We start from the raw sequence: 13,736 nt of genomic DNA, 5'->3' as shown, positions 1-13,736 counted from the left end.
TTCAGTCGTGTGAGGTAGATTACTTCCATTTGGTTATTACTAGCTAACTTTCCGGTGTGTTAAGGGGAAGTAAGCAACACAAGTGTTCCAGTATTTTCAATTTCTGATGGATGCCACTTTTTCTTCATCTTCATATTCTAAATATGTTTGGCCTTGAGTGATTCCACTTTTGAGCTGCCAGCTTTAAACCTTGCTTACTTTATGTTACTCAGAGAGCAATATAGTTTGCCTCTACCACTTAATTATATTTACCAGCAATTTTATAGTTATAAATGAATGAAATGCTTAAAAAAGTACTGATGCCCTCAGTGTGATTCTCTCTTCCCACACATTGATCTCCACTCTTATCCGACTGTAGCATATAACTTGGGCTCTACTACTGCCTTGTGAACATTATATGGATGTTTGACATATTCTGTAGGTTGGTAAAGGAAGAGATGTTGGGCTTAATCAGATCGCACTATTTGAAGGAAAAGTTGCGGGAGGAAACGGCGAACAAGTTCTTAGCAGAGATATATACAGACTTGGGCAGCTTTTTGATTTTTTCAGGATGTTATCCTTCTATGTGACTACTGTTGGGTTTTACTTCTGTACTATGGTAATTCTATATCTGATACGATATGTTATGTTTTTTCTGGCAGCTGTGTTTTCTACTATCCTGTTCGTAAATATACAATGTCCTAGAATGTGTGCAGTCAAACATTTCTAACCTCGACTCATATATATGAAAAAGTAGTTTGGTCATGTGAAACTCATACTATTTAGATTCTTGAAGATAAGTGTTGTCATAATATTGCAGTTCTATCAAGTCTCACTAGAATATTCGTATGAAAACTGATAGTCAAAGTTGCATGTTGGTAACTGTGAAGGCCCAAAAGGTCATCTATTTATGAACAGAGTATATTGCATGGATCTTCTTTTTCTGAGAAAACGCAAAGACTTTGCGTTTCTTTTCATTGAAAAGGGGTGGAAAAGGTTGTATGTATCTTCAGGCATTGCTATGGCAATTACTTTACTCTGTTTCCAAATGCTCACTATGATCCCATAATATTTTTGTTACTTTCTGTGAATCTACCATGTATTATCATTCGAACGAATCTTTAATGTTCAAATATTATTCTTAGTTTAAATTCCCAACTAATACATTTTCTTGTGCAAGCTCATGTTTTGTGCATTATAAGAGCTATACCTGTATCTGTGGGATTTGTATTATTGCAAGTCACATTGATAAAACTAATTATACAAATTGAAGATGCTGCCTGTTGACCTTGAGAATTCCGCTGTTGTATCCCTTTTCTTCTTTTGTCCTTAAGAGTTACCGATATTTAATTGTTTATTTATTTTTGCAGCTAACTGTACTGACAGTGTACATATTTCTCTATGGTAAAACTTATCTGGTAAGATTCAATATCCATTGTTCTCCTTCTTTGCAGTAAGATCTCTGCGAGAATCTCAGACAGGTCGTTTTTTATCATGTCAATCTACTTGCATGTAAATGTCAAACCTACTTGTTTCCTGCGCCTTTTGTCATGCTTATCTATGCCTCTAGTTACTGCTGTTCCAGTCATATAGGCCGCACATATTGCTTGAATTATGTCTCGGCTATTCTTTCTCTCCACTACTTTTCATGCAACATAGTTTGGTGACAGCATAAGCACTTTTTGTTGGCTCATGCGGCTGCCAGTACATGTTACTTTTGGGACATGAAGTTCACACAAAGTTATAGTGAATGCAAACTTTCTCAAGCTTTGCATGGCATTTAAATACTACCTGTTTTCAAAAGAAACTTCTTCATTTGTTATTATAATGGTATGTAACAGTTTATGTGTCAAAAATACCTTTGCATCTTTAGATTCTTCAGTCTTTTCTTTGTCACGTTTTGGATTTTTTCTGACGCATTTTTTGTTGTATTGTAGGCTTTATCTGGTGTTGGAGAATCAATTCAAAATAGGGCGGATATACAGGGAAATAAAGCATTGAGCGTGGCTCTGAACACCCAGTTTCTTTTCCAGATTGGTGTGTTTACTGCAATTCCTATGATTCTAGGTTTCATCCTGGAAGAAGGTGTCCTGACGGTATTTCTCTTACCTTGCAGACTTCTGGGTTTATTATCATATCTCTATTTATGGTTGGTTTATTACTGTCTCTACTCTGAAAAGAATATTGAGTTTAAATTAAGTTATGTTCCTTCTGATTCCAATATAGTTCTAATTTATTCGTTTTTAGATGAGCTTATCTTTCTGGTGTGTTATGTGGAACCTTGGCCATATTTATTAGCTTGGTTCATGAATAGCCACTACTTTGTAAATATTTCCCTAGAGAACAGCCGGTTATGAATCCTTACATGTGAATGTGTGGATGCAGGCTTTTGTTAGCTTCATTACTATGCAGTTCCAACTATGCTCTGTATTTTTCACGTTCTCTCTTGGAACAAGGACTCACTATTTTGGTCGCACAATACTGCATGGAGGTGCAAAGGTAGGGCTTTCTGGAAGTCATGCTCGTCTTCTTAATCTCACACTACATTTTTCTGTTGTTGAGAATTTCGCACTATACTGATCTTGTTTTTCTTATTTATTACCAGTATAGAGCAACTGGTAGGGGTTTTGTGGTACGGCATATTAAGTTTGCTGAGAATTACCGTCTTTATTCCCGAAGCCATTTTGTGAAAGGGTATGTTGTCATGTGATGTTACTTTCATGATTGTATGTGCAATTTCAGTAATATCCAAGCCAACAATTCTTGTTCCATTTTGTAGGCTGGAGGTTGCACTTCTGTTGGTTATCTTTCTAGCTTATGGTTTTAACAACAGTGGAGCAATTGGCTATATCTTACTTTCCATAAGTAGCTGGTTTATGGCTCTTTCTTGGCTTTTTGCTCCATATGTATTCAACCCTTCTGGATTTGAATGGCAAAAGTAAGCCACTTAGCATTGTATGTATGTTTATTCCAGCCAATCACTATAAACTGTCAGGACAAAGATAAAATCCTGTGCCACCCCTTCTCTCTTGCTCTCTCAGGGTCGTCGAGGATTTCAGAGACTGGACAAACTGGCTTTTTTACCGAGGTGGTATTGGGGTTAAAGGAGAAGAAAGCTGGGAAGCTTGGTGGGATGAAGAACTGGTAATTCAATGTTGCTTTGACTAGCCTCTCCAGTCTCGAATGATCTGTTATGACATCTATCTGCTGCATTATTTGTGTCAACACCTGAATTGCTTTTGAAGTTCAACATTGTCACAAAACTGAACTTCTACAAATATCCTGCTGCAGCCTGATGATGTCATGAGAACATATTGGCATATTTCTTTGAAGCAGCATTGTGATTTATGCTTTTGAATTCTTATATAGATGTATCAATAGTTTCAATAAGCTCACTTTATCTTTCGTCTTGCTTACTACTATGCCAAATGTTGCGTACTTTTCCTGCTCTGTTTTTGCACCACCTCTACACTGATTATGTCATTACTTGTGCTCTTTCCGCAATTATTTTCTTTGAAAAGGACACAATTAAAGAAAATACTGAAAGGTGTTAATTCCTTTGTGCCATTGCATAATTTGTCTCCTTAAGTCTGCAGTTGGGTTTATGTTCTTCATGTGATACCAATACGTATTATGCAGTGGCGGATCCAGGATTCGAAAATTGGGTGTTCAAATATTTTTTCCAATGTAATAACTAAAAGGCTTGGCGAGCCAACATAAAAACTAGCCAGTCCCATAGGTATGAAACCCATTTGAGCGAGAGCAGTACTAGGATGGGTGACCTTCTGGGAAGTCCTCGTGAAAGGGTTTCATATTTAAGGGTTGTGATATGCTTGGCGAGCCAACGTAAAAACTAGCCAGTCCTTTGGGTATGAAACCCATTTGGACGAGAGTAGTACTAGGATGGGTGACCTCCTGGGAAGTCCTCGTGAAAGGGTTTCATATCTAGCCTACCCAAAATTGTTTGGGATAAAAGGCTTCGTAAGTACGTAAGTAATAACTAAAAGGTTCATGTAGCTAGTAAAAACTTTTTCCTCAATAATAATGACAGTACCCTACAGAAAATAGTAAAAAAAATGACGATTGTTTTCTATACAATCATAAAATATGTCATGGCCAGAAACAAGGCGTCGTTAAAACCATAGTTCATGTAGGATTGGTAATAGTAATACGAGATGGTGAAAACGCATCGATGGTAATTGGTCTTAAGGGAATCAAGATGTTTGTGATAGTTGGACCAAAGGTTTGAGACCGGTTTATATGAATCGGCATGATGTTTATTGCACAAACCACACCACTTTTTATACATGTATCTAGTATAAATCATATATAAAAATTTCCTGCCAAAACATTTGGGTGTACAGATGTACACCCTTGACCCCATGTGGATCCGCCCCTGGTATTACGCTTGGAAGTTTCATACACTAAGTTTTGTTGAGGTCCAAGGTGTTGAAAATAATTCATTTCCAAACATTTCCTTTTCAGGCACATATTCACACCTTCCGCGGGAGGATACTGGAAACTATACTTAGTTTAAGATTTTTTATTTTCCAGTATGGAGTTGTTTACCACATGCATGCAGCCAAAGAAAGTACAACATTATCGGTATGTTTGTGTTTCAGCACTGTTTTGCTTGCTGACATGAAATTCACTGACAAATGAACATGGATTTTATGTACCAAAGATACTGCAGTTTCTTTAAGCACTTGCTAAGGCAAAGTCTATATTTGTATATATCGTTGATTGTCTGATCTTCCACTTGTACTTTAGAAGATTACAAAAATATTTTCTTTCATTTCTTGTATGTTTAGAAGGAAGACCATGTTAAAAATGGTTGCCATTTACTTAATTTAGTAGTGACCCCATTACACCAAAATTAACTCAAAACACTAATCTGTTTTTCTGTTACCTGAACCCACCCATAACGCATACACAGGTGCAATTCCGACACCGCATAAAACTGATCTTGGATTGAATGTTAAGCATTGCCATTCTTTTGCTAGTTTTGGTCGTCTTAACTGCTTGAGAACATCACAGCACCATGTCTGGTTCTACTATTTCCTTGAATGCGGTTTAAGCTTACCGATGTATCAGTTGTTCCTTTGAGAACAGTTGGGGAAGAATCAATTGCATGTATTTGTTGGCCTACTTTATCAAAAGAAAAGAATACTAGAATAGTAATATCATGTCTTGGCACTGCAGGTATATTGGGTTTCATGGGCAGTGCTTGGAGGGCTTTTTGTCCTCCTAATGGTACGTGTATTCGCAATGTAATGCTTAACAGCCATACCTGGTTTTTACTGATCGCAGTGTTCACCTGTGTTGCTTTCTGTATTAATCTGCAGGTATTTAGTTTAAACCCCAAGGCCATGGTTCATTTCCAGTTGCTCCTGCGTCTGGTCAAAAGCATTGCACTGTTAGTGGTTTTGGCAGGTTTGGTTGTGGCAATTGCGATGACACCCCTCACTGTTTTAGATGTACTTGCTTCCATCCTAGCATATGTCCCTACTGGATGGGGAATTCTTTCGGTGAGTTTCATGTGGCAACTTTGGTACCATGAAATCCTGCATTTCGGAAACCGTGCCATTGTTCAAAATGACACTGGATAGTAAAGGCTAGTTGGTTATTACGCAACTTAAAACTTGGTAGTGGATCTGCTCATGTTGCGTAGCTAATGAAAGGATTTATATATAGAATGATGACACAGATGGTATATGTCAAGTCTTCCATGTGGTTTACCTTTGCATAGTAACAGAATGTTGCTCCATTGTTAGCTCGACAGGCGGAGATATCTTTACTACCGTACAACTGTTTCAAACACCATATAGATTTTTATCTCAAAGAAAACAAATCCAAATTTCAGGATACAAGAGTTCTTACTAACCAAATCTTTATCGATCTTGTTTTTGCTTCTGCAGATTGCTGTGGCATGGAAACCAATTGTGAAGAGATTGGGTTTGTGGAAAATAGTGCGCTCGCTGGCTCGTCTGTATGATGCTGGCATGGGAATGATCATTTTTGTGCCCATAGCCATCTGCTCCTGGTTTCCCTTCATCTCCACCTTCCAGACACGGCTACTGTTCAACCAGGCTTTCAGCAGAGGTTTGGAGATTTCTCTCATCCTGGCTGGCAACAATCAGAATGCAGGCATATGATGGTGGCATCATCCATTTTTTGAATCCTCACCCAGATCATGCACCTTCGTAGTTAGTTGATCCCCGGTTCTGAGTTAGCAGCATATGTATATATCTCCGTGTTGACTGGCAGTTATTTTCTATGGCTGTATATGTACATCGCCTGCGACATTTTTTGCACTCATGATAGTTATAGGAGGTGGTGTTATTGAAGGACCGGGTGCTGAATCATTGTTAAAATAGCTTGTTTATGTTAGTTTCTTTAGATTATGTTGTGAAACTGTGGTCTGCACATCCTGAGTCATCTTACGTGCCACTAAGGCCCCGTTCGGAAGTCCTCTCGCTTCCAAAACTCGCTGGCTCCCGCTTCTCATCCGGCCAGCAGCCAGCTTCTGTGAGGAGCAGGAAGCGTTCGGCTCACTGCTGCAGCTCCCAGCCTGTTCGGCTACGCTGGAGGTGGCTGCTCACCTTGAGCTGGGGGAACGGCTTTCTCCGGCGTGGATCTTGTGGCATGCCCGTTCAGGAGCTCTAGTTCATGCAGCTGCCGGCGGCGATCAATGGAGGGAGTGGTGGCAGATGGCGGAGATGGTCGCAGACCTGCGGGAGTGGTGGCTGATGGGGAGTGGCGGCTGCTGCAAACGGCGGTGGACAGGGATCTGCGAGACGAGGCGTAGATCCAAGGGGTCTGCGGCGGCGGACGATGGCGGGGTGGCCGGCCGGCGATGGGGCGCCGGCCGGTGGCTAGGGTTGCAAGAGCAGAGCAGGTGGGCGTTCGTTTCTGTACGGGCTGCTAGTCGGGCCATCAGGCTGGGCTTTGATGGAGGAAAACGATTCGACTCAGTGTTACTTCGGGGTGGCATTGCTAGCGTAATTTTGATGAACTCCAGCTTCTGATTTTTGTGAAGCTGAGCCAGCGCAGCTCCTCATCTCCGTGATATTTGCACTGCCTAGAACTCGTCTCCGCGGAGCCAGCTTCTCGGAGCGGAGTCGTTCGGCCGACTTCTCGGAGCGATTTTTGGAAGCCAGCTCCTCGAGAGCTTCCGAACGGAGCCTTAGTACCATGGGGCTGCAAGGTCATTCTTGCTCCCCTTTTCGTACCTCCTCTCATGCCTTTGCTCAACCATGCCGTAATCCTCCTGTGTTTCTTCCATTGACGGTGCATTATGACGCAAATTCCATTTGAAACATGATAATTAGTTTCTTCCATTGACGGTGCATTATGACGCAAATTCCATTTGAAACATGATAATTAGCATTGTTACGGATGGTGGTGGCGTTAGGAACCTATCTGGGCGGGCCCATGTCTCGGATTCAGGTTTTTTTTTAGAAGAATCTCGGATTCAGCGAGAGCAACTAGTTAACGAGCGCTTCTCCGGGAGCCTCGCAACGACCAACGCCACTTGGCACGTTCTCAGCCATTCGCCATGTGTCGCGCTCTGAACGCTTCCTTTGGAATTTTTTTATTTTTCCGCACGCGTTTTCTGCTTTTTTAAACGGTTTTATTTTCAGCTTCTTTTTTGACGTTTTGGTTTTCCACCGGTCTTCCTTAGCTTTTCGGGAAAAAAATTTGGAATTTCTTTTTGCGCGAAAAAACGCGTTTTCTTTTTTTCTTTTTCCTTTCGCGAGAGTCATGGTTTTGCTTCCGCGAGAGGCACGGTTTGCTTTCACGAGAGTCACGGCCGCGCCTCTTGAAAAAAAATGTTTTTTGTTTTTTTCCTTTCGCGAGAGTCACAGTTTTGCTTCCGCGAGAGGCACGGTTGAGCTTTAGCGAGAGTCACGGCCGCGCCTCTCGGAAACGAAAAAAACATGTTTTCTATTTTTTTTCTTTCGCGAGAGTCACGGTTTTGCTTCCGCGAGAGGCACAGTTGTGCTTTCGCGAGAGTCACGGCCGTGCCTCCTCGGAAACGAAAAAAAATGCGTTTTCTCTTTTTTTCCCCTTTCGCGAGTCACGGTTTTGCTTCCACAAGAGGCACGGTTGTGATTTTCGTGAGAGGCACGGGCGTGCCTCTTTCGGAAAGGAAAAAAACCCGTGCTCCCGGTCAGTTTTTTGTCGGGTTTTTTTCGTGAAAAAAAAGTTCGTCAAAACCTATCAACACGAGATCTAGTTTTGAAGATCTCGACGCGAGGAATCCAACGGTGAAAGCGGTTAGAGATTTGGACGCACGGTTTGAGAGATAAAACGTTTTGAATAAACGGGTCTACGGAAAAAGGGAAAACTCTCAGGTTGCAACAAGTGGCGTGCATGTTCGCCACTTGTTGCAACCAGGGGAGTTGGAGTGATCTTTGCAACGAGTACTCCTCAACTAGTGATTTCGGGATTCAGCCCAGCGAGATAGAGGCAACCCTCGCTGAAGGGTGCGTGAATTGAGCCGGCCCAGGCGCATGAGAAACAACAACACTTATTTTCTGTTTTTTTTCACGTTTTTGTTTTTTGTTTACTTTTGTTTATACTTCCTAATATTCTAAATAAATAAATTACAAAAATGAATCTACACAAAACGTTTGAAAAATGTTGATTAAACATTTGAAAAATGTTAAACGTGTATAGAGAAAATGTATATCATGTATACGAAGAATTTATAGTACAAGATATAAATAAAATGGGCATGAAACAATTTGATCATGTGTTTTAAAAAAGTAAATCAAGCATTTGAAAAAATGTTACGTAGGCATTTGGAAATGTGAATTGTGTATACAAAAGTGTTGACCATGTATTAAAAAAATGATGAAAGTAATTCGATCATGTATATAAAAATGTTGATCAACCATTTGAAAATATGTTGAAAAGTATCTGAAAAATGTTAAATGTCTAGAGAAAAAATGTTGACCATGTATTTAAAAAATGATGATTTTTTTGATCATGTCTATAAAAATGTTAATCAAGCATTTGAAAAATGTTGAACAAGTATTCGAAAAATGTTAACCAAGCATTTGAGAAATGTTAAATATATTTAGAAAAAATGTTTTCCATGTGATAAAATTGTTAATATTGCATTTATAAAATGTTAATCAAGGATTTGGAAAAAATGTTAATTTTGCATAGAAAAAATGTTGACCATGTACTAGAAATGTAAATCTTGTATTTGAAAAATGTTAATCAAGCATTTGAAAAAGTTTAAAAGTGTGTATAGAAAAAATGTTGACCATGTATTCATAAAATGTTTAAAAATATGTAAAGAAAACCAGTTGACCATGTATTTTTTTTAAAAATTGCATTGAGAAATGTTAAACATTATTAAAAAAATGGTGCTGACATATAAAAAATGTAAAATGAAAACCAAAAGAAACAAAAAATTAAACAAAACATAAAAAAGAAAAAAATAAATCAAAAAATTATATCAAAGAAACACATGCAAAAATAATGATAAAATAAAAAGAAGAAGAAAAATGAAAAACATAAATTAAAAACAAAGAAACAAATGCAAAAAGAATGAAAAAATCAGAGAAGAAAAAGAAAATGGTAGTAATACTATGTATGTAAGCTGATGTAGAAGAAAAAAGAATGAAAAAAATTTAGGGTAGGAAGAAGAAAAGAAACAAAAGAAAAAAACCCGGAGGAAACCAGTCCAATCGCCTCGAGTAGGTTGTGCCCGTACTACTTATCACTAACTAGAAGCTGCGTTCTCCTACTTTTTCATTCTCCTTTTCCTTTAATGTGTGCGGATGGGCTGGCCCAACTACTGTAGACGCTTCAGCGAGGTATTCTACCGTCTCGCTGAATGCTAGATATAGCGCTGCCGTTTTTTGACTATAGAGGGTAAGTAGACAGTAGACAATTGAAATTCTACTTAGGATCCGTTTACCAATTCCAGTTCCTCAAGCAATATAATTGGTGATCAATTCCATTAGTTTCGGTGTTTGGATCGAAATAGAATTAGTAGTAATGTCAATTTTCAAATTTTTCGTTCAACACTTTTATTTAACACAGTACAACCCCTATGAATGCACATGCACGACCCCTATGAGCACCTTTGAGATACCGAGCCTACATCACATCGTGGGATTGACGAAATCACCACAGATGCCTCATAGTCGACGGGAACATCTGCTCGCACCAAACGAACATCGTCGAAAAGCCTAAATCCAGAAAAATGGGAGCACTAGTGGAACCTAACCATATGAGGTACTCTTAGTTTGGTTTTGTTCAACGTTTTGAAGATCTACAATTTGTACGAGAGTGTACTCATATATTTGTGTATGTATCGTCGCATATGTACAAGACAAAACTAAAATACTAGTATATACATCTACAAAATAATACCTCGTATAATAAAGGTGGAAAGTGCATCTAGGCCCCCATACTGGGTTTTGACGATTCAAGACAAGATTGATGGTCGAACATTTTGCTCAAGTATTAATCATTTCTAGTCCACCTAGTTGGTAGAGATGTTCTTGACCCCTAAAAAACTATGAGAAATGATCGATAAGATTAATGATATTTCTAGCCTTTTGTGGTCGAAGAAACCAGGGGATATTGGACTTTGTGATGAGAAGATATTTCTTGCTAAGTGCTCAAACCTAGACTTCCAGAACTCGCACAAAACCCCTCACTCTTCCACCCATATCCTCTCCTCTTTTCATGTCCCGAGCCTTCGAGTGCATTATCTTTGGAACCTCGAGTCCTTTAAAGAGTGTTCGAGTTACTTTAAGTGTTGTTCAGACCCTTCGACCGGGTGGTTCATGCATTACATGATGCCAAAGAAGGTCCTACTCTCATTCGGTTCCTCCAAGTGAATTCGTCCAAGACCCTCTAGCCAGTGAAGTTTGGTTTCAAAGAAATTGGACACTATAGACATATCCGTCCAAACATCTCGATATTGATCACTAGCGACATCCCTAGGTCCCAATATAATCCGTACCATCTGAATGGCGAGTAGTCGGAACCTTCGAATTGGGATAAGTGAATTTTACAAAACCCTTTGTTCCATTCATTCAGACCCTTCTAGGATAGGCTAACAATAGTTCATTCAAAGTTGTCGAGCATGTTTCCTACGGACCCTCCGAGGTCTTCTTGTTTGGATTTGCAGTGATTTGGAACCTATGAATGGGTTGGGGGTGAAATGACCGAGATGGACCTATGAGGAATCAACTTGTGATTTCCCCCCGAAAAGTTTGTGAAGGTTTGGATGCCGTCTCAAGGTCTAACACTAGTGGTTGCTAATCACCTTTGTGGTGATATCTCAAGGAGAATAGGCAACACCAAGAAGATTTCACAACAGTACCATGGAGATCCATGAAGAAACATCATACGTGCAAAAGTTACAAGCTTGGAGCCTCATCGGGCAGCTCGTCAAGTTATGTACAAAAATGTACTCTTAACTTGATCCAACTGAAGAACTTCCTCGATGTGCTAAATGCACTACATCTCCTTCATTGTCAAATGTCATTGCACCTATTGCTACTTGCCTACTTAATTCCATGTGCTATCATCGAATATGAACGGTGTCATGGATACTCTTGGATTATCATAAATCCAAGCTATGTTTGGCAAAAAATTGCTCAAGGTCATTACTGGGGAGATCTTGTGGCATGGGTGTGTCACAAGGGAAGTGAAAATTTGATGAGATATCCAGTAAGAAGAGTCAAAACTTTTGCAGGAAAGGTGTTGGATTTGTATGACAATAGAAGGAAAATAGGAATTGTAAAAAAAAACTCATGCCAAATCATTCTTGCTATTGACATTATTTTTCTTAATTGTGACTCTAAAGTGTCCCATTGAGAGGGTGAAAGTACATCTTGGCCCCTAATGTTGTTTTAGTATTGATGTCACACAATTATAGGGACTAATATGTTTGCTAAGTGTACACTCAGGTTTTAGTCCCTTAGAGAAACTCCAACGCGCCGACCCATTTCGTCTGCGCGCATCCGTTTGGGTTGCCGAGGACAAAAAAGTTGGCCCAACGCGCCGACCCAAACGAACGCGCGTCCGCCTTTCGCCGCCTGCCGACCCATTCCCGGCCTAAATTTGAGCCTCATTTGCGTCGGCGCGGACACGAAATGCCTACTCCTCCCCCTGGCCCGCCAGTCGGTGGCACAACGACCACCATTTCCCTCCACTTTCCCAAAACCCTCCCGCCCGCTCACGCTCCCAGCCATGGTCGACGATGCGCCGACCCTCGATGCTGCCGCCGGCCTCGCCCGACCTCGCCTCCATCGCCTCCGCGAAAGGAAATCCCCGTGCGCCCGGCAAGATCGTGGCGCTGCCCAAGAAGAAGAAGCTAACGCCCGAGGAGCGGGCCGTGCAGTTGGCGAAGCGAAAGGACCGGAGGCACGCATCGTACGCAAGAGACCAAGCGGCGGCCGTCGCCGCCCTCTCCGCCGCCGCACAGCAAGAGGAAACCAATGCCCGAGTCGCTGTTGCAACGAGGGAGGCCCTGATGTACCTAGGGTTGAATCCTGGCCAGCACGGGCTCATTAGCGCCTCCGTGGCCGCGGCTAGCACGGGCTCGTCAACGTTTGCTCGCATGGTGCTGCCAGAGTCACCGCGCACGTCTGCCACACAACGATTCCCGGCTTCCACGTCTATCCGCAAGCTTCCCGCTTCTCCGGGGAATGCTCGCCGGAGGTGAGCGTGGTGGTGCTGTCCATGCCCGCGCCTGTGGCCATCGACCTCAATGCCATGCCGGTGGCCAGTTCATCATCCTCTGGAGGAGCGAGGAAATACCCGCGGGAGATGCCAGCCGACATGCTCCCCGGCGCACGCAACCTATTCGACATAATGCCGATGGTCAGCAAGGACGAAAGGGCCAGCCGTTCCATCATGGAGAACATCATCTTCGAAGGTGGTGCGGCGGCCACTGCCTTCGCTGGCGGTGCCGCCGCAGCTGCCTACGATCCCGAGGAGACCCAAAGCCAAGACTGCCGAGCGCCATTCACACCATCGACCTATGATCAAGCTGGCATGGAGGACGCGTTCATGCAAGATCAGGTCGGCCTGGCCAGCTTCCCGCTCGACCACGAGTCCTCGAGGAAGAGGATGATATGAACATCGATGGGGAGCCTTTGTTCGAGGACGAGCTCCTCAACTAAGCTGGCGCGAAGCCTGAAAGTGCTAGTTATCGACTAGAGGGAGGGGGGGGTTGAATAGGCGATTTTTATGAAAGTCTTCAAAACACGAGGTCTTTGAAGACAAACAGATGAAATGAACCTATTGATATGCAGCGGAAGATATACTACACTAGACAAGCCATAGTCAAGTAAGAAATGTAGTGAAAGTACGAAGACTATCAACAACTAGGTAGTATGGATCAGGATGGAAGACAGTATGAAGCCAAACAGGTAACAGTCTTCACACAGTGAAGTCAATCAGATCAGACAGGCAAGCAATGACTTCACGAAGACAAACAGAAAAGTAAAGGGGAGTGGGGGATAGAACCAGTTGCTTGGTGAAGACAAGGATTTGGTAGACCAGTTCCAGTTGCTGTGACAACTGTACGTCTGGTTAGGGAGGCTGAGATTGAACTCAGAAGACCGCGTCTTCACCTTATTCCCCTTGAGCTAAGGACACCCAGTCCTCGCCCAATCACTCTGGTAAGTCTTCAAGGTAGACTTCCAAACCTTCATAGACTTCGCTCACCGGCGATCCACAATGACTCTTGGATGCTCAGAACGCGACGCCTAACC

The 13,736-nt window shown here is 41.8% G+C and overlaps 2 protein-coding genes across 2 annotated transcripts in view; both read left to right on the top strand.

Moving 5' to 3' along the window:
- LOC109735075 (callose synthase 9) overlaps positions 1-6,393 on the top strand; it is a 34,319-nt gene extending 27,926 nt beyond the window's left edge. The window contains exons 41-51 of the mRNA XM_020294275.4: positions 422-598; positions 1,350-1,397; positions 1,917-2,075; positions 2,365-2,478; positions 2,585-2,673; positions 2,759-2,917; positions 3,021-3,123; positions 4,465-4,584; positions 5,182-5,232; positions 5,325-5,507; positions 5,898-6,393. Of these exons, the coding sequence (XP_020149864.1) occupies positions 422-598; positions 1,350-1,397; positions 1,917-2,075; positions 2,365-2,478; positions 2,585-2,673; positions 2,759-2,917; positions 3,021-3,123; positions 4,465-4,584; positions 5,182-5,232; positions 5,325-5,507; positions 5,898-6,134 (1,440 nt within the window). The 3' untranslated portion in view covers positions 6,135-6,393. The remainder of the gene's footprint in view (positions 1-421; positions 599-1,349; positions 1,398-1,916; positions 2,076-2,364; positions 2,479-2,584; positions 2,674-2,758; positions 2,918-3,020; positions 3,124-4,464; positions 4,585-5,181; positions 5,233-5,324; positions 5,508-5,897) is intronic.
- LOC141022036 (uncharacterized) lies at positions 6,297-7,128 on the top strand. The gene is made up of 2 exons (XM_073497915.1): positions 6,297-6,333; positions 6,415-7,128. The coding sequence occupies exons 1-2, from the start codon at positions 6,297-6,299 to the stop codon at positions 7,005-7,007; spliced, it is 630 nt and encodes a 209-aa protein (XP_073354016.1). The 3' UTR covers positions 7,008-7,128.
- The last annotated feature ends 6,608 nt before the right edge of the window (positions 7,129-13,736 follow it).

Source organism: Aegilops tauschii, chromosome 4, assembly GCF_002575655.3.
Source record: "Aegilops tauschii subsp. strangulata cultivar AL8/78 chromosome 4, Aet v6.0, whole genome shotgun sequence".
Taxonomy (NCBI): domain Eukaryota; kingdom Viridiplantae; phylum Streptophyta; class Magnoliopsida; order Poales; family Poaceae; genus Aegilops; species Aegilops tauschii.
This window is presented reverse-complemented; position numbering and strand designations above follow the sequence as displayed.

What these genes read in the sequence shown, in the direction of transcription:
- LOC141022036 (XM_073497915.1), top strand. Translation starts at nt 6,297, where the DNA reads ATGATAGTTATAGGAGGTGGTGTTATTGAAGGACCGG. An exon ending in TGGTGTTATTGAAGGACCGG is followed by an intron (nt 6,334 to 6,414) that starts GTGCTGAATCAT and finishes GCACATCCTGAG; the next exon opens with TCATCTTACGTGCCACTAAG.